Source organism: Pelophylax lessonae, assembly GCF_965119305.1.
Source record: "Pelophylax lessonae genome assembly, chromosome: 10".
Taxonomy (NCBI): domain Eukaryota; kingdom Metazoa; phylum Chordata; class Amphibia; order Anura; family Ranidae; genus Pelophylax; species Pelophylax lessonae.
Genome location: NC_138777.1, coordinates 176,644,105 through 176,664,556, shown reverse-complemented (window position 1 = coordinate 176,664,556; position 20,452 = coordinate 176,644,105). Strand labels below are relative to the sequence as shown.

General features: G+C 43.6%; 1 protein-coding gene across 1 annotated transcript in view; it reads left to right on the top strand.

Annotated features, from left to right (window-relative positions):
* LOC309565652 (5-hydroxytryptamine receptor 3A-like) overlaps positions 1 to 20,452 on the top strand; it is a gene marked incomplete at its 3' end in the record, with an annotated part of 83,701 nt that continues 63,249 nt past the window's right edge. Inside the window, exon 1 of the mRNA XM_082270605.1 lies at positions 1 to 67. Coding sequence (XP_082126731.1) covers positions 31 to 67 — 37 coding nt within the window. The 5' untranslated portion in view covers positions 1 to 30. The remainder of the gene's footprint in view (positions 68 to 20,452) is intronic.

Genomic DNA, 20,452 nt, shown 5'->3' with positions numbered 1-20,452 from the left:
CTGAAACGCCATTAACTAGTAACGTTCAACATGTCTTTATATATCTTGTTTGCAGTCATCTTGCTCGGTAGGTTGCTGTGTTTTATTATTTATCACTATGTATGAATTTCAGATTTTTCATGATCTGTTCAATCAGAACCAGCGTTTTAGCTTTGGGTGGATGCTGGAGTTTTGTATCACTATCAAATTTCTTAAGCTCGGTATATGCTTAAAGTTTTGTTTGATTTTTTTGTTGTAATAATGTTGTAAGAATGTTCGTTTGTTTTTGTAATCATTAGTGGGGCCAAATTGACATTTATTTTTTACCGCAATGATGAGAAAAGTTGGGATGGAGAATTTATTTTGGAATGTACGGATTTCTAACAGTGTATGTGACTTGTAATGTTAAAAGCAAATGAAATCTTGAACTGCTTTTTAAAGACATTCAAATGCACTGAGAATTTTTTGTATGAATTTTCCTGGGAATTTTCGGAAATTCTACTAGTGTCTACCCAGCTTTAGATTAGTTTCTGCACCTGGCATCTCAGTTCCATTAATTGATGCTTTTGCATGGGTATTAAAAACTCCTGCAGTCCGCTCTATTTCAATATATTTTTAATTGCACAGCTAACAGAAAGAGATGTGAGACTTACATATATATGGCATTATAATGTCTTTGGTAGGGGTCCATTCAACTGGCAGGCTGGCAGATTTCATCACTGGGGTCCTAGGCAGAAGCCAATGGGTTATTTCATCCAGCACTAACTATATAAAAATGTAAAGTATTACATTTGGGTGAACTAGAATAGAATAGTTGGTCAATCTGTCTTACATCTGACGTTTTTTTTTTTTGCCAGGTTCTCCCTAAACAGAACCACTAGTCTGACCCTTTTAAATTTTTTTTTTTTAACAAGGAGGAACCTTTGAAATAATTTTCTGGTTTTAGGGACCCCCTGGTGATATTTACTATATCTATAGCTTACAGTACTTTAGTGTGATGGTCATTGGGAAGAATCTCCCATTACAGACAACCAAAAAGATCATTGTTGCCAATAGTTGCTTATTTGAGAGGCAGAAGTTGCTCATTGCCCAAGGAACCCTTAGCAGCTTCTGGAGTGACCCTTACTGAGAAACTTAATTAACCTCCCTGGCGGTATGATTCTTTCGTATTTTAGGTGCTGAAAGCGGTACCATTATTTTGCATGTAATTCTTGTGAATGAGCAGCCCAAACCAACTGTATACATTATATATATATATATATATATATATATATATATATATATATATATATATATATATATATATACATATATATATATATATATATATATATATATATATATATATATATACACACATATATATATTATATATATATATAGTAAAACTGCAGGAAAGGGCACTGGTGGGCAAACTAATGTGATTTTTTTTTTTATTTTGAACTGTATCAGTGTGTTTGGTGTGTTTTACATTTGAATTTGCTGCCGGTTCCACCCCCCTGCGAACGTCACGTCGCAGGAGACGGAAGGCGGGGCACGGAGAGGATCGGGAGGAAGATCCGCCGCTAGACACCGCCAGGATACATCGCTGGATCCCGGTGACAAGGTAAGTAACCCTGCTTACAGGATCCAGCGATGCTTCTGGCGGTACCCCGAGTGTGGCTCGGGGTTACCGCTTTTGGCTCTGAAGTTTAACCCCGAGCCACGCTCGGGAATACCACTAAGAAGGTTAAGGGGAGGGAGAAAGGAGGGGGAGCCAGACCAAGAAAGCAATAGTATTTGCACATATAGGGACGATCTGTCTTACATCTTTGGACAAACTAACCCCCTACTGACCGTCCTATAGCAGATATACTGCTACAGGGTGGCCGCTGTGCGCAGGATCACATATAGCTATGTAGTCCTACACTTCCGGGTAACAGGTGCGAATGTGCTCTGCTGGTGGCTCGCTCCTGCTGTGATTATACACAGCCGATTAGCGGGTATCACAGACTCGATGTCTGTCAGCACCCGCCGATCATTCGGTACTGATGCACAACGGCAATCTGCCTATGAAAACAAGGCAGATTGCTGTTCTGTCAGTAGGGAAGGCATAAAGCCTGTGTTCCTGCAAAGCAGGGACATGGATCCATGCCTTTCTCTAGTAAAAACACCTCCCACACTGTACAAAAACACAGGCTAGTCACACAGTTAACCCTTTGATTGCCCCTGATGTTAACCCCCTACCAGCCAGTGTCATTAGTACAGTGACAGTACATATTTCTAGCACTGGTCACTCTATTAGTGTCACTGGTTTCCAAAAAAATGTCAGTTAGCATCTGATTTGTCTGCTGCATTACTAGTAAATAAATTAATAAATAAATAAATAAAAATTCCATAAATATATCCCATAGTTTGTAGACGCTATAACTTTTGTGTAAACCAATCAATATATGCTTATTGGGATTTTGTTTTTACCAAAAATACAGTATGTAGCAGAATACATATTGGCCTAAATTGATGAAGTTTGATTTTTTACATTTTTTTTGGATATGTTTTTACATAGTTACATAGTTACATAGTTAGTGAGGTTGAAAAAAGACATCAGTCCATCCAGTTCAACCTATGATGCGTGTGTGTGTTTGCTTTTAACCGTACATTGTATACCCCTGTATGTTGTGGTCTTTAAGGTGTCCATCTAATAGTTTTTTGAAACTATCAATGCTCCCTGCTGATACGACTGCTTGTGGAAGAGAATTCCACATCCTTACCGTTCTTACAGTGAAGAACCCCTTACGCACTTTAAGGTTAAACCGCCTTTTCTCTAGTTTTAGTGAGTGGCCACGTGTCTTAGGCTTCATGTACACGGGACGTTAGAAACAACGTCTTGCAAAGCTATTTCTGACGCCGGGAAAAAGCAGCTGTTAAACGTGCTTTCAGTAGCTTTTTCCATTTGCGTTATTGCACGTTTGGCCACGTTGCTTTTAGCAGCGTTTTTCTGCCTCCATTCAAAATCAATGGCTCCCTATGGGAGCCTATTGATTTGAATGGAAGGCGCACCGCAAGTCGGATCCGACTTGCGGCGCGACCTGCACTGTGAGAATCTTGAGGGGGAACTCCACGCCAAAAATGGGAAAAAAAACTGCGTGGGGTTCCCCCCCAGGTTCCAAACCAGGCCCTTCGGGTCCGGCATGGAATTTGAGGGTAGCCCCACGCCGTGGGGTCCCCCCCAAAATCCATACCAGACCCTTATCCGAGCATGCAGCCCGGCAGGCCAGGAAAGGGGAGGGGACGAGCGAGCGGCCCCACCCCCCCTGGACCACACCAGGCCACATGCCCTCAACATGGGGGGGTGTTGGTGCTTTGGGGCAGGGGGAGCTCTGCACCCCCCACCTCAAAGCACCCTGCCCCCATGTTGATGAGGACAAGGGCCTCATCCCCACAACCCTGGCCGGTGGTTGTGGGGGTCTGCGGGCAGGGGGCTGATCGGAATCTGGAAGCCACCTTTAACAAGGGGGCCCCCCAGATCCCAGACCCCCTCCCTGTGTGAATGGGTATTGGGGTACACTGTACCCCTACCCATTCACCCCATAAAAGATAGTGTATGTAAATAATGACAGGAGACGTTTTGGAAAGTTTATTAAAAATCTTCATCCGGCTCTTCGGGGTCTTCTCCTCTCCGGGGGTCTTCTGCTCTTTTGCTGTCCGCCCTTCTGCTGTCCTCTCTTCTTGTCTTCTCCTCTCCGGGGGTCTTCTGCTGTCTTCTCTCCGTGGGGTCTCCTGCTCTTTTGCTGTCCGCCCTTCTGATGTCCTCTCTTCTTGTCTTCTCCTCTCCGGTCTTCTGCTCTTGTGCTGTCGGCTGTCGGCTCTCCTTCTTCCTCCGGTCCTCCTCCGACGACGTCTCCAGCGATTATGCCGGCCTCTGGTCTCTGCAGCTTATTATATAGCCATTAGGGGCGTGGCCGCCAAATGACGTAATCGGGAGACCACGCCCCTTGTGTCACATGTGACGTCACATGTGACACAAGGGGCGTGGTCTCCCGATGACGTCATTTGGCGGCCACGCCCCTAATGGCTATATAATAAGCTGCAGAGACCAGAGGCCGGCATAATCGCTGGAGACGTCGTCGGAGGAGGACCGGAGGAAGAAGGAGAGCCGACGGCCGACAGCACAAGAGCAGAAGACCGGAGAGGAGAAGACAAGAAGAGAGGACATCAGAAGGGCGGACAGCAAAAGAGCAGGAGACCCCACGGAGAGAAGACAGCAGAAGACCCCCGGAGAGGAGAAGACAAGAAGAGAGGACAGCAGAAGGGCGGACAGCAAAAGAGCAGAAGACCCCCGGAGAGGAGAAGACCCCGAAGAGCCGGATGAAGATTTTTAATAAACTTTCCAAAACGTCTCCTGTCATTATTTGCATACACTATCTTTTATGGGGTGAATGGGTAGGGGTACAGTGTACCCCAATACCCATTCACACAGGGAGGGGGTCCGGGATCTGGGGGGCCCCCTTGTTAAAGGTGGCTTCCAGATTCCGATCAGCCCCCTGCCCGCAGACCCCCACAACCACCGGCCAGGGTTGTGGGGATGAGGCCCTTGTCCTCATCAACATGGGGGCAGGGTGCTTTGAGGTGGGGGGTGCAGAGCTCCCCCTGCCCCAAAGCACCAACACCCCCCCATGTTGAGGGCATGTGGCCTGGTGTGGTCCAGGGGGGGTGGGGCCGCTCGCTCGTCCCCTCCCCTTTCCTGGCCTGCTGGGCTGCATGCTCGGATAAGGGTCTGGTATGGATTTTGGGGGGGACCCCACGGCGTGGGGCTACCCTCAAATTCCATGCCGGACCCGAAGGGCCTGGTTTGGAACCTGGGGGGGAACCCCACGCAGTTTTTTTTCCCATTTTTGGCGTGGAGTTCCCCCTCAAGATTCTCACAGTGCAGGTCGCGCCGCAAGTCGGATCCGACTTGCGGTGCGCCTTCCATTCAAATCAATAGGCTCCCATAGGGAACCATTGATTTTGAATGGAAGAAAAAAAACGTATAACGTGGCTGAACGTAGGTTCATCACGTTCAGTCACGTTTAGTCACGTTCGGCTGTGTTTCTGCGTTTGAAACGTCGGGAAACACACGTTCGAACGCAATATAATTGCGTTCTAAAAAAAGTCCCTGAACGCAACTGCCTGCAAATGACTGTAAACTACCATGTGTACATGGACAGATAAGATAACATGGAGCTGCGTTCAGAGACTTCTGAAAAAAACGCCCAACTGCTCCTAAACGTCCATTTCCAGCGTCCCGTGTACATGGAGCCTAATTGTATCTCCTTTCTCTGAATAGTTTGTTCCTTATGCTCGGGTCACCAGTACAGTATTTGTACATTGATATCATATCCCCCCTCAATCGTCTTTTCTCCAGAGAGAAAAGGTTCAGGGCTTGTAGTCTTTCCTCATAGCTGATGTCCTCCATTCCCCTAATTATTTTTGTTGCCCTTCTCTGGACTTTCTCCAGTTCCAGCACATCCTTCCTGAGGACCGGTGCCCAGAACTGGACAGCATACTCCAGATGTGGCCGGACCAGAGTCTTGTAGAGTGGGAGAATAATCTCTTTATTTCTGGAGTGAATCCCCTTTTTTATACATCCCAGTATTCTGTTGGCTTTGCTTGCGGCGGCTTGGCATTGCATGCCACTGCCAAGCTTGTTGTCTACCAGTACCCCCAAGTCCTTTTCCATCCTAGACTCACCCAGAGGTTCCCCCCCTAGTGAGTAGCTTGCTTTCTGGTTTCTGGCCCCCAAGTGCATTACTTTACATTTATCAACATTAAACCTCATCTGCCATGTAGTTGCCCACCCCGTTATTTTGTTCAGGTCTGCTTGCAAGGTTTCCACATCCTGCATAGAAGATATTGGCATGCCTAGTTTAGTATCATCTGCAAATACTGAGATTGTGCTAGATATCCCCTCCTCTAGATCATTTATGAACAAATTAAACAGGATTGGTCCCAGGACAGAACCCTGGGGGACCCCACTTTCCACACCCGCCCAATCCGAGTACTCCCCATTAATCACCACCCTCTGTACTCTCCCCTGGAGCCAGTTCTCTATCCAGGTACTCACCTTCTGATCCATACCTACCTTCCTTAGTTTGTACAGTAATCGTTTGTGGGGAACGGTGTCAAAGGCCTTTGCAAAGTCCAGATACACCACATCCACAGGCTTACCTTTATCTAGGTGGCTGCTCACTTCATCGTAGAAGGTTAATAGATTGGTTTGGCACGAACGATTTTTCATGAATCCATGCTGATTACTACTTATAATACCGTTTTCATTACTAAAGTCTTGTATGTGGTCCCTTAACATCCCCTCCAAAATTTTGCAGACTACAGATGTTAGGCTGACCGGCCTATAGTTACCCGGGATATATCTCGGCCCCTTCTTAAATATTGGTACCACGTTGGCTTTTTTCCAATCAGCTGGCACCATACCCGTCTGTAAACTATCCTTAAAGATCAAGAATAATGGTCTGGCAATCACCTGGCTGAGCTCATTAAGAACCCTCGGGTGCAAGCCATCCGGTCCCGGGGATTTATTTATGTTAAGTTTCTCTAGTTTAGCTCTAAGTCTATCTTCTGTTAGCCATGGCGGCACTTCCTGAGGTGTATTATTTAGTTCGGCCTTACAAGCTGGGTTCGTGTAGCCCCCCGATTCTTTTGTGAAGACTGAAGAGAAGAAATGATTTAACACTTCCGCCTTTTCTCTGTCCTCAGTGGCCATATTTCCTTTATCATCTTTTATGGGGCCAATGTGTTCTGGCCTCGCTTTCTTACTGTTTATATACTTAAAGAACTTCTTGGGGTTCTTTTTGCTCTCCTCCGCTATATGTCTCTCGTGTTCTATTTTAGCCGCCCTGATTTCGTCTTTACATTTCTTATTACACTCTTTGTAGTGCTTAAATGCTGCCAATGACCCCTCAGTCTTGTATTTTTTGAAGGCCTTTTCCTTAGCACTAACATGCATTTTTATGTTGGAGTTTAGCCATCCAGGGTTTATTTTTGCTCTTTTAAATTTATTTCCCTTTGGAATGCACTGGTCAATCCCCCTGTTTAGTATACTCTTGAAGCACTCCCATTTTTCCTCCGTGTTCTTTGTTCCCAGGGTTCTATCCCAATTGATATTTTCTAGCAGCAAGCGCAGTTTAGGGAAATTGGCTCTTTTGAAATTCAGTGTCCTTATATTACCCCTCTGCTTCCTATTACTGTAATTAATACTGAAACTTATTGACCTATGGTCACTGTTTCCCAAGTTGTTGTTTTAAAGCAGAAAGTAAAAACATTTTTATTTTTTATCAAAATTGTCAGGCTTTTTTTTTTTTTTTCAAAATTGTCAGGCGTTTAATTAGCGCAGAGGTGATCAAATACTACCATAAGAAAGCTCTGTGGGGAAAAATTACATTAATTTTAATTGGGGACAGTTTTGCAGGACCTGGCAATTATCAGTTAAAGTGACGCAGTGCTGTATCCCAAAAAATGGCCTGGTCATGAAGGGGGGTTTATTTTCCAGATCTGAAGTGGTTAAGACTTTAAAACTGAACTGTAGCATACACATCTATTCTAGAACAAATCAAATGTAACAGTCTTCAGTGTGCTATTACATAGTTACATAGTGAGATTGAAAAAAAGACACCAGTCCATCCAGTTCAACCTTAGATGACTGTGTGTGTTTTCAGTTAACAGTACATCGTATACCCCTGTATGTTGTGGTCAGGGCCGGCCTTTGGGGTGTGCGAGCCGTGCGACCACACGGCGCCATGGGCAACAAGGGCGCCGTGCGGCCATCACAGCTCGCAGAAGACCAGGTGATTCAGGCCGCACAGCGGGAGGTGAGCGGCGACCGCGGCCTGGACAGGGTTAACACAGGCCGCGGCCACTGCTTACCTCCCGCTGTGCCTCGGTCACCCTACTGATGCAGTGAGGCAAGCTGTGTATCTCTCACACAGCTCAGCCTCCGCTCCGATCCTTCCACGCTGACGATCTCTCCTCCCTCCCTGCACTGACGCCAGAGGAGAGATCGTCAGCTCCTCCTCGCCCCGCCCCTTCTCCTCCTCCCGCCCCGCCCACACTCCCGGGGATGTGTGGGCGGGAAGTTTAAAGAAAAAAAAAAAGCTGCAGAGAGCGGAAGGTAAGTGAGGACTCTTTCCTTTAAAAAATGTAAGGGGGGGCTTTTTGTGGGGAGCTCTGTGTGAGGGGGGTCTGTGATGTAAGGGGGGCTTTGTGTGTGTGGGGGGGCTTTGTGTGTGTAGGGGGTCTCTGATGTTAGGGGGGCTTTGTGTGGGGGGTCTCTGATGTGTGGGGTCTCTGATGTAAGGGGGCTTTGTGTGTGGGGTCTCTGATGTAAGGGGGCTTTGTGTGTGGGGTCTCTGATGTAAGGGGGCTTTGTGTGTGGGGTCTCTGATGTAAGGGGGCTTTGTGTGGGGGTCTCTGATGTGAGGGGGGCTTTGTGTGTGTAGGGGGTCTCTGATCTTAGGGGGGCTTTGTGTGGGGGTCTCTGATGTGAGGGGGTCTCTGATGTGTGTGGGGGGTCTCTGATGTAAGTGGGGCTTTCTGTGTGGGGTCTCTGATGTGAGGAGGGCTTTGTGTGGAGGGGTCTCTGAAGTGAGGGGGGCTTTGTGTGGGGGGTCTCTGATGTGAGGGGGGGGGGCTCTGTGTGGGGGGGGCTCTCTGATGTAGGGGGCCTCTAAATTAAGGGGGGCTTTGTGTGGGGGGTCTCTGATGTAAGGGGGGCTAAGTTATTAATTAGTGATCATAAAAAAGAAAAGTCAAAGTGCAAAAAACGTGCAAGAAAATGCGCGCGCGCGGGGGGGGGGGGGGGGCGCCACAGGATTAGCTCGCACAGGGCGCCTGAACACCTAAGGCCGGCCCTGGTTGTGGTCATTAAGGTGCCCATCAAATAGTTACAGTATTTCACAAAATTTAGTACACCCCTCACATTTTTGTAAATATTTTATTCTATCTTTTCATGTGACAACACAGAAGAAATGACACTTTGCTACAATGTAAAGTAGTGAGTGTACAGCTTGTATAACAGTGTAAATTTGCTTTCCCCTCAAAATAACTCAACACACAGCCATTAATGTCTAAACCGCTGGCAACAAAAGTGAGTACACCCCTAAGTGAAAATGTAAAAATATCAGAAAAAATTAATGCTCAGATAAGGGTCTGGTATGGATTTTGGTGGAGACCCCACGCCTATTTTTTTTTTTTATTTTGGTGTGGAGTTCCCCTTAAAATTTGTACCATACCCAAAGGGCTTTGTATAGATTTTGGGGGGGGACCCCATGCCATTTTTTTTAATTCTGTCAAAAGGTTCCCCTTAACCACTTAAATACAGGGCTTTTACACCCTTCCTGCCTAGACCAATTTTCAGCTTTCAGTGCTCATTGGCATCTATGGGATATTGGTCAGGTTGGCATGGCACTACTCCCAGTGTTTAACATTGCCGTCTATGGGAAATATTGGTCAGCTTCACATGGCACTGCTTATTAACTATAAGCACCATATACACCAAATACACCAAAACGTGGGGAGCGCCGAGAGGGGACCCAGGACTACAACACATGTATACATTTTAAAAGTGGAGTATGCCTGTACACTACACTGACTGCACTAAACTAACTCAACACACTATCCACTAACTACCTGCCTAATCTCTATTGTCACACACTATACATGGCTGCCGTATAAGTGGCAGCATTATATTGTGTGGGGCGTCGACATAGCCCCTGAGCCATGATTGGCTAAAGGCACCCTGCCTTTAGCCAATCATGGCTCTGACAGGACATTGTGCTTTCATAGGCCAAAGCATACAGGTCAGGTGCATACTTTGGCCAATCATCAGCAATTAATGCACTGCAACAGAGCAGTGCATTATGGGGTGCTCACCGGCGGGCGAACTTCCCACGGAGCACTCCATTTGTTTGTGTGTTCTGTGAACACACGAACAGCTGATGTTTGAGTCAAATGTAACACAGAGCCCATCCCTATTAAAAACTTTCTTCAGCTCCCTAAATACACCCCTTAGTATCTATTAGTATTGCTAAATCAAAGAAAACAGGCACCGAACCAGGTAGTAAAGGCAAACCTAATATATTGTCACCCAATATGATCAGTATCTAGGCAAGCACAATATGGATTAACAATGGTAAAAACACAATTTAGCAAACAAAATGATTAACAGTAGGGACTAGGCATAAGATGACATTTGGCATCCAGATCAGCATGAACCATACCAAGGCCACCTCAGGGGGTCATGCTAGTCCTAGACCGACTGGGCACTGTCCAAAAGAAAAGGGGGTTTATAGAGAAAGGGGCAGGGAAAAAAAGGGGGCTTGTAAATTATTATTATTATGGGAGGGGCAGTTCTTTAAACATGTTCTTCTGTTGGCTATCTTTTGGCCCTTTAAGAGCATCTTTGCACTTAACAACTGCCTCGGTTAACCTGCATGCAGTATACAGTAGGTACAGTATTGGCACAGGTGCCAAATAGATGTGGTTCAGCTGTGGTAAAGGTTCGGTATAATGCAGTATAGAGTTAGTACAGGTGCAGTCTAGGTTTGGAATAAGTGCGCTATAGAGTGCATTACGGGTGCGGTATGGATTGGGTACACTTGTTGTCCTCCTCTCAGTGGCTCAGTCCCTCCTGGAAGTATCAGCAATGGGCAAATAGTTCGCTCACAAGGCCCTAGTAGTGTTGCCAGCCCCCTAAAACTTTTTTTTGTGACAAAACATGAAAAAATTACAGAGCACATTTTTTTTTTTTTTTACTGACAAGATGAAATATGATGGAAACTCCTGTTAGAAAAAAAAGAATCTATATTTAAACGGTATGAATAATATGTAAACATTGACAACACCCATAACAGTTCTTGTGGTTATGTGAGCAAAACCAGAATTAGACTCCTATTTGACAAATATGGCACCAACATCCCTGTGCTAGAAACAACAAAACTGGAGATGTGGGACTTTTAGGGTGCAACTTGATGCTGAATAACTTTAGAACTCCACTAAAAATTGAAGGGTTTATTGAACAAATAAACAGTTATAAAATAATTGGCTTGTCAAGTATCACTATACAGACTGTGTAACATTCAGAAGTTATTTTGAAAGTTTCCACGCTTTTGTTTCGACAAGTTTCCCCATACTGGCTTCTTCAGGAAAACGTGCAGTACATTGAAGCTTCTAGACAAAGGAAATGTATACATACATACTAGCAAGTTCCATAATCCCATACAAACAACACCAAGACAAAAAAAATGCTAAAACACTAAATTGTACAAAAAATACCAAAAGTACAGAAAATTGATGTGGATACATCACCCATCCACAGCATAAGCTCCCCAAATGAAATGGCTTCATACCACTTGAAAGGATGTAGCCTTCTAGCAATTGAACGTAGAACATCTGTTTGAATGATCTGACATGCCAGCCACGGGGGGGGGGGGGGGGGAAGGGGGGGAACCCCCCCATACGCCGAGTCTCCCACAGAGAGGAGTATAGAAAGCACAGAGATCCTATATAAGTAAACAATAAATGAACATAAGGCCAAAACTATATTAAGCCTAGAGTAAAACTAAGAGATCTTCCTATCATGATCTATAATCACTCGTACTCAAAAAATAACTACGCATAGGGGGAGCTAAGATGTCCGCTGGAGGCTTTGAATGTCTCGCAAACAATTCATGGAAGCTGTAACAACATATATGAACATATGTGTATTTATATCTATCTCCCCATGTGATGCCTTAATGCCATAGATAAAAGTAGGTGAGGATACATATAAAGAGACAATCCCAAGGGGGTAGGTATAAGGTGAGTGCAGACAAAGGGGATTGCATAACTATATAGGTTAGCAGGCCCCCATTTAAACCACAATTAATTACTACCCACTATACCTTTAATAGGACGATGCTGGGCTTAATCTGTCCAAGGCCTCAAACTCCTCATATCCCAGCCGGTCCTGTGATGCTCATAGCCCCCATAGAGTCTAATTAAGGGATAATATAAATAATATAAATACCACATATCAACAGTGCAAACTCTTATTCTGTAATCTTATAAAATATAGCCATGGTGTTTAGAGATTCTAACCTGCCTTCCACAATGGACCATCCAGCTCCCCGTGCCCCTACAATGTGGCCTCCGCCTTTTTTTTTTTTTTTTCCCTTTCCCCCTGCTTCGCTCTCAAGTGAAGAGGTTTAATGTGTGTGCATTTTTCAATTGAATTTATGCTTATGTCTCCATCTTTGATTTAACTGACAATAGGGATGTGCAATAATTGTGTCTAAGGCTTTTTCAAGCAGAAGAGGCTCTGGATTTAGTAATTAGTTAGTAATTTTAAAATGATTAAATGACAATATGTTATTTATAAAAAAAAATAATACATCTATATAGTGGAACGGGGTGATATTTTTGTATGGTTATCTCCCCTCCAGCTCCTCTCTGCTGTTGTCTCCGCCGCCAAGAGTTATAATGAACGGGGGCGATTACAAATAGGAGGACGGCGCTGTATTCAAAGTTTGTAACATAACGCTGTGGCTCTATGGCTTATCTCACATGCGCGGTTTGCCAATCGCAACGCCATGCATCACGGCGTATCGCGCATGCGCAATAGGACAGTTTTCACCCATTTTGGACAGGAAATGCGATACATAAATAGAGAACAGATTGTCAGTGTGTCAGCCTCTAAAGCAGCCAGGACACCCTGCGAAACTTATGGCTGTATTTTCAGGATGAACAAGAGAGATATACACAAAGAAATGGAGGCTCATTTAGAAAAACGGCAATGAAAGGGGGACTTTAAATGATAAGTACTTCTCTAAATTGTCATTATGGATTAATTGCTGAGTGTCTCTGATATCATGATATGGGCATGAAGGACTGAAATGTGCTATAGGCCACAGAGAAAAATATACTGCTCTAACAGAGGACTTATGTTTTGCTACGAAGCTTGTATGCACAACATATTATATATATGCATCATTGAAAGTTGTCCTTCTGCAGGATATACTCTGCTAATGCTGGATGTCTTCACATATCCTGGGACTGTGTCTTTGTGATATACACCCTGTGCGAGGGAGGTAGACCACTTTACACTGCACATAATCAACAGGACATTCAAATGTTTAAAAAAATCTCCTCTAGACCACAGGTGTGAATGGCCCATATCCTTTTTCACAGCAACTTGGGATGCGACTACGGTGTGACATGTCAGTACATAAATAATAAGGAGCACTATCATAAGTGTCATTATGAAGTCGGTCTGTTTCCCTCTTTGATGCATGACTTTATAAGGAGTTAATATATGCTGTACTCTTGTGAACATGTCCCGCATCCAAGAAACAACTCAGGAAGCCATGAGCCTTCAGGAATGAACTTCCATCCAAATCATATATACAGTACAAGCCATTTGACAGTTAACTGTCCTTTCTACATCAAAAATATTTTTCAAGATCAGTGGATATGCATATATATATCTATATAGACGACAGGTCTGGGAAAGGAAGTCTGTTAGTTGGAATTTGGTTTTAAATGTCTTGTCATTTTTTTTTTTTTTAATCAATATTTTTGGAATGATACAAAATGAACAACATTGAACATTTTTAAAACAGTCTTGAATAAATGGGACACCGGTGAGGCATAGATATACAATTTTTATCAAGTGTTCAAATTAAGGGTACATTAAGGGTACATAATTAGTCAGTTAAGTGGATAACATTACAGTAGGTTACAATATAATATGTGTCATGAGGGATAAGTATGGATCCAATAACTCCATGCTTTAGAAAATATATGGTGGGTATAGGATCTTATGGCCAGGTCACGTTCGTATACAAAGATTATTTTAACATTTGGAACTAAGTCTGATCTCCAAAGTCTGGTGATCTCCCATAAGGTTAATACAATGTGTAACCTTATGGGAGATTTTTATAGCTTTTTGCCATTGAGTTTCAGAATCGGTTTTTTGCAAGTCAGATTCCCACTTCAACATAGGAGCAGTTTTGGAGAAAGTATTTTTGTTGCTTAAGAGGGAGTAGAAGATGGAGATACCCTTAGGGGTTGGTGAAGAATTTGTGAGGTATTGCCAGGCTTTGGGATCCACCCGTATAGAGGGTCTTGAATTACGTTTTAGAAATGATGATAGACGTATATAAGTAAGGAAGTCCTTTGATAGTATGTTGTGATTTTGCATAGATTTGAGTTGGGTTTGAGTATATATCAATCCTTCATGTACTTGATACCTGCAGCCTGCCAACCCCTCATTGAGAGATGTAGGATGAGATATTCTAGGGAGGAAAGAGGAGTAAAAACTGGGGTGTCAGATGGTTTGGATATTTCTATTCTAGTTAGGGATCTCCATGCTATAAAGGTTGCCCTGATTGTATCAGGGAGGATGGAAATGTTAGACCGCTCCCAGTTATCAGCTAGTAATGCGTCTTTAAGGTCTGTGCTATTGGGTAAAGTTGTTTCAATACCTACCCGTAGGTTGTCAGGGGAGGTGGTAAACCATTGCTTTAATTGAGTGAGTTGTAAGGCTATCCAGTAGTCTTGGATATCTACAAATCCAGCTACATCTACTTTTTGGTTTTTAATGAGGTGTGTGTGTATACAGCGCGCTCTCTTATTTTGCCAGATTAATTTTTTCATTATGGAAGACAATGATCTTAAGTATTGCACATGAATAGGGATAGGTAGATACCTAAAGACATATAGTATTTGTTGAAGAATCATTATTTTAAAGGTTGCTATTCTGCCTGCCCAAGAGGTATCACACTTAGAGAAGTTCTGGAGTTCGCTAGTCAGTTTCTGGATAAGGCTGGAAAAGAATCCCCTAGAGTGTGGGACTTTTAAGGCAATAACCAATCCTTGAGTAATTGTCGTAAAACATATAAGTAATTTTATTAATGTTATACAAAATATGAAAAAATGCAAATCAAAAGAAGAAAAAACATTAAAATGTGTGTGGCTATAAATTACATCACTTGAACATGGAGTGGCCGAGAATTCCAAATGATGAACTGATGCGTTTCGGACTTTGCCCTTTTTCAGAGGTCAAATGGAGGTATATCTCAGACACTAGTGCCAATCCATGAGATGTATTTAGCCACTATTTTAAAAGCAAAACAAGAATTGTTATGCATCCAAAAGGACTGCTATAACCTTGGCAAGGCCAGATAATATGGCTCAATCAAAAGAAAAAAGAGAAATAGGTTGCCACAACTCAATGAAGAGAGAGCTGTAAAGGTGACAAGCCGTCATTTCATGGCAAAGTTAACCGCCCTCCACCAATGGTTCCCATGAGGATCCCTGTGATCGGTCCCAAATGGGGGGTCATATAGCATGTGCAGGTATGTCACAATCTTAATGGTATATAGTACTTGGAGTATAGCTGGGGTAACTGATTTAGTGGTCCTCTGGATGTGTGATGGAAAGAATTCCTCTGGCGGTACCGTGATGTAATTCATAGCCACACGCATTTTAATGTTTTTTCTTCTTTTGATTTGCATTTTTTCATATTTTGTATAACATTAATAAAATTACTTATATGTTTTACGACAATTACTCAAGGATTGGTTATTGCCTTAAAAGTCCCACACTCTAGGGGATTCTTTTACAGTTTTACGACGGGGATGTTGGCAATACCCACTCTAACCACTAGATCTGAACACCTTTTAGTTTCTGGATAAGAGGTTTATAGTTAGCTTCATTGAGCCTTGTTGATGGGAAAGTTACAGTAATGCCTAGGTAGGGAAGGCCCTTGTCTGAGTATGGGAGGTCGTCAGAGTGTTGGGGTAGGAGTGTTGGGGTAGGCCAAGATATAGTATCACTGATTTAGAAAAATTCACTTTATAATAAGAGATTTTACTGAATGAAGACAATAGTTGATGGGCATGTGGTAAAGACATAGAAGGATTAGTTAAAGATAGAATGATATCATCTGCGAAGAGGTTTATTATATGTTTATTACATGTCTGTTAAACAGAAGCCTGATATGTTTGTGTGTAATCTAATTGCTTCAGCTAGGGGTTCGATAACTAAGTTGAATATTGACAGAGATAAGAGGCATCCTTGTCTTGTCCTATTAGATATTTTAAAGGGCTTGGAGAGGAGGCTAGATGAAAGTACCCTCGCTGAGGGAGAAGAGTACAGGGCTAATATAGCTGATAGTATTGGACCAGAGAATCCAAATTTTTGTAGTACTTGGTTAATGTATCCCCAGTGTACTCAGTCAAACGCCTTCTCTGCCTCAATGGAAAGAAGCAGAGAAGGCGTCTGTGATTTTTCTGCAAATTGGACAATGTTTAAAATGCGTCTGGTAGCCTCAGATGTTTGTCTACCCCTTACAAAGCCATGCTGGTCTGGCTGTATCAGAGATGGGAGAATATTATGAAGATGTAAAGTGAGTAATTTCGCGTATATTTTTATATTAGAGTTCAGGAGTGAAATTGGCCAAAAGTTATCAGGAACATCTGGGGATTTGCTTAGCTTGGGCAGGGTAATAATGTTAGCCGACAGCATCTCCTCAGGGAATGGTGCTTTGGATGCTGCTTCCTCGAATACTTTTGTAAGTTATGGGGCAAGAATCTCTGCAAAGCATTTAAAGTATTTATTCAACAGCTCATCCGGGCCAGGTGCCTTGTCTGGGGTAGATCAAATTACACGGATAATTTCGTCGGTAGTGAAAGGTTTATTAAGTTCACTAAGTTGGGTGGAGGATGAAGTTGGTATTTTAAGATTACTGAGAAAGTCGTTTATAGAAGCAATGGAAGGTTGGGGAGTGGAAGCATCCTCTTTCACATTGTAGAGGGTTCCATAGTAATCAGAAAAGACGTTCGCTATGTCTTGGGGGTTGGTGAATTTATTTTTTGTGAAGGGGTGAATAATATAGGGTATCCTAGTCTTTGTGTTGCGGACTTTGAGTCTATTTGCTAATAGTTTGCCAGCTCTATTACCTCGAGCCACACAAGAGAGGCAGAAGGAGATTAGGGAACTTAACAAGTGGCTTAGGAATTGGTGTAGGAAGGAGGGGTTTGGGTTCCTGGAGAACTGAGCTGACTTCTCAGTCGGCTACCGGCTCTTTAGTAAGGATGGGCTGCACCTTAATGGGGACGGTACAGCTCTTTTGGGGAGAAAGATGGCCACCAAGTTGGAGGGGCTTTTAAACCAGGAGACGGGGGGAGGGCTCAGAAGTAGAGTCAGTCAGGAGGGAGCAAAGGACTGAAGGCAGCTGTAGGGTCAGCAGCGACAGTAGGTCCACAACGTCAATTGGCAGGTCTGTGCGGGAAAACCTCAGACCAAACAGGAATAAACATAACCACCAATCACGTTTAACTTCCGTAAAACTAAGAGGGGTATATGCTAATGCCAGGAGCCTAGCTAATAAAATGGATGAATTGGAAATGTTAGTACATGAGGATGACATAGACCTTGTGGGAATAACAGAGACTTGGTTCGACCCCTCACATGACTGGCTGGTCAATATCCAAGGGTATTCGGTGTACCGGAAGGACAGGGTAGGAAAAAGAGGGGGAGGGGTATGTCTCTATGTCAAGAACAATGTAAAGGTGATAGAGAGGAGTGACATTATGGATGGGATGAGCATGGATTTAGAATCTGTGTGGGTAGAACTCCATAGGGAAGGAGAAAAGGGAAAAGTAATTGTGGGGGTTTGCTATAGGCCACCTAAACAAGAGGAGGAGGTAGAGCTGGAATTTTTAGCACTAATGGGTAAAGTGGCAAAATTGGAATCAGTCATCATATTGGGGGACTTTAATTATCCCGACATTGACTGGGATGAGGGGACTGCACACTCACAGAATGCCCGTCTATTCACGGAAACCTGATAATTACATGTCACAGTTGGTGGATTCTCCGACTAGAGAAAACGCAGTCCTGGATCTATTGATCACGAATGACCCAGACCTAATCTCGGAGGTAGGAGTCCAGGACTACCTGGGCTCTAGCGATCACAGGATGATCACTTTTAGTGTAAATAACAATATAACAAGGCAAGTGGGGAACATAAGAACCCTAAACTTCAGAAGGGCAAACTTTCCAAAATTGTACTCTTTGATGGAAAGGGTAAATTGGGACCAAACCCTGGGAGCACTGACCACAGAGGAAAAATGGGAATGCTTTAGGAACATATTAAACAAATGCATCTTGCAGTGCATTCCTATGGGAAATACATTTAGAAGAGACAAAGCCAAACCTGGCTGGCTAAACTGTAGCGTTAAAAAACGTATTAGGGAAAAAAAATTGGCCTTCAAGAAATATAAATGAGAGGGCACAGTATCGGCTTTCAAGCAATACAAGGAGGCAAATAAGAAAAGTAAACATGTAATCAAGGTGGCTAAAATCAACTTTGAGAGACAAATAGCGGAGGATAGTAAAAAAAACCCAAAGAAATTCTTTAAATATATCAACAGCAAAAAAACTAGGGCAGAGCATTTTGCACACATAACTAACAGTGATGGGAGGATGGTTACAGAGGACACCGAAAAAGCAACCGTGCTGAATGCTTTTTTCCCGTCAGTCTTTACACAGGAAAAGGAGGGGTACACTGACCATGACTATATGGTTAGTAGTAATACATAGGACTTGCCACTATGGCTAACAGAGGGTGAAATCAGGGAAAGGCTGGATAAACTTAACACAAACAAATCACCAGGCCCGGATGGTGTACATCCGAGAGTACTCAAGGAACTCAGTAAGGTTATATCTAGACCACTGTTCCTGATCTTTGCTGACAGTATTAGGACAGGAGATGTACCAGGGGATTGGAGGAAGGCTAACGTGATTCCGATATTCAAAAAGGGGCAGAGGCATATCCCTGGAAATTATAGGCCTGTCAGTTTGACATCAATAGTATGTAAACTTCTGGAGGGGATGATAAGGGACTATATCGTAGAGTTTTCTAAAGACAACAACATCATCAGCAGCAATCAGCACGGGTTTACAAATGGGCGTTCTTGTCAAACCAATCTCTTAACATTCTACGAGGAGGCGAGCTGTGAGCTAGATAGGGGCAGACCAGTAGATGTGGTGTATTTGGACTTCGCTAAGGCGTTTGATACAGTTCCCCACAAGCGCTTAATTTATAAAATAAGGTCTGCAGGTATCGACAGCAGGGTTTGCTCTTGGATATGGAACTGGCTAAAAGGGCGTGTCCAAAGGGTGGTAATAAACAGCGCATACTCAGACTGGTCTGAGGTAGTAAGCGGGGTGCCCCAGGGCTCAGTCCTGGGACCAACCTTGTTCAATTTATTCATAAACAGCATTGAGGACGGGATCAGTAGTTTGTTATCAGTTTTTGAAGATGACACAAAATTGGCCAGGGCAATAACTGCACAGCATGAAGCAGATATCCTACAGAATGACCTGGACAAAGTAACGGAGTGGGCAATGACATGGCAAATGAGGTTTAATGTGGAGAAGTGTAAGGTTTTGCACTTGGGGACTAAAAACATAAAAACACAATACACGTTATGAGGGGAACCCTTGGGGGTATCCAAAATGGAGAAGGGGAAATTTCAAATGAGATTATGTATAATTCAAAACATGAAAGAGGGGTCTGGAATAAAACCAACCAAATGTGCTTGTAACATATATAAAGGAAAGGCTTAATACAAACTGGAATTAATCAACAATATTAACAATAAATACACCAGTGAGTGACCACACGAGTGGATATCGTGACAAAGACAGTCCCAAATAATGCACAAATAAAGTCCAAATCAAAAATTCTTGTGATGAAACCGCTGAGCTGGACAAGTAGAAACAACGTGAATAAAGTTCAGTGACCCACCACCAGCATACCTTCTTACCAGAAAGATGAATATTAAGGGCATATAAATGTATAGCTCCGCTCCAGAGATCACACACCAAAGGAAAACCAGAGGAGTATAGCCACTAACACCTCCTAGGTGGGGTGGAAGTGGTAAGCCTCTTACCAGATAAATGTATAAGTAGAGCTGTGAACAAACAGACACTCCTCTCCTTTGCTGGATGTGGTAATGGATGGATCTCTGGTGGGTTATCGCTGTTCTTGTCCTCAGTGTGAATGGGGAAAGAAGAGGGACCGCAAATAGTGCATTATCTTTTAAAACATTTATTGTAGGTAAAAAATTGCACTTACATGCATGCTGAGAATACACGCTTACAGTCACCCTATGCGGGATGCAGATGACAGCGGCCACCTGCAGTGCGGACCGCCGTTTTACGATGTGAGTGATGACGCGGCGCCTCCTCGATGACGCGTTTCCTCCCGATTGGCCATCAACTGAGATAGGAGGGGAGCCCGCGTCATCACTGCCGCCCTTTTATGCCTAGGTGAGGAAGTGTTTCCGGTGTCTGCAAGGGATGTCCATGACACTGAGAGTCGAAATACTGGCGTTCTCAAACTTTTCAATGCCGGACTAATCTCGCATGATGCTAATAGATATATTATGGA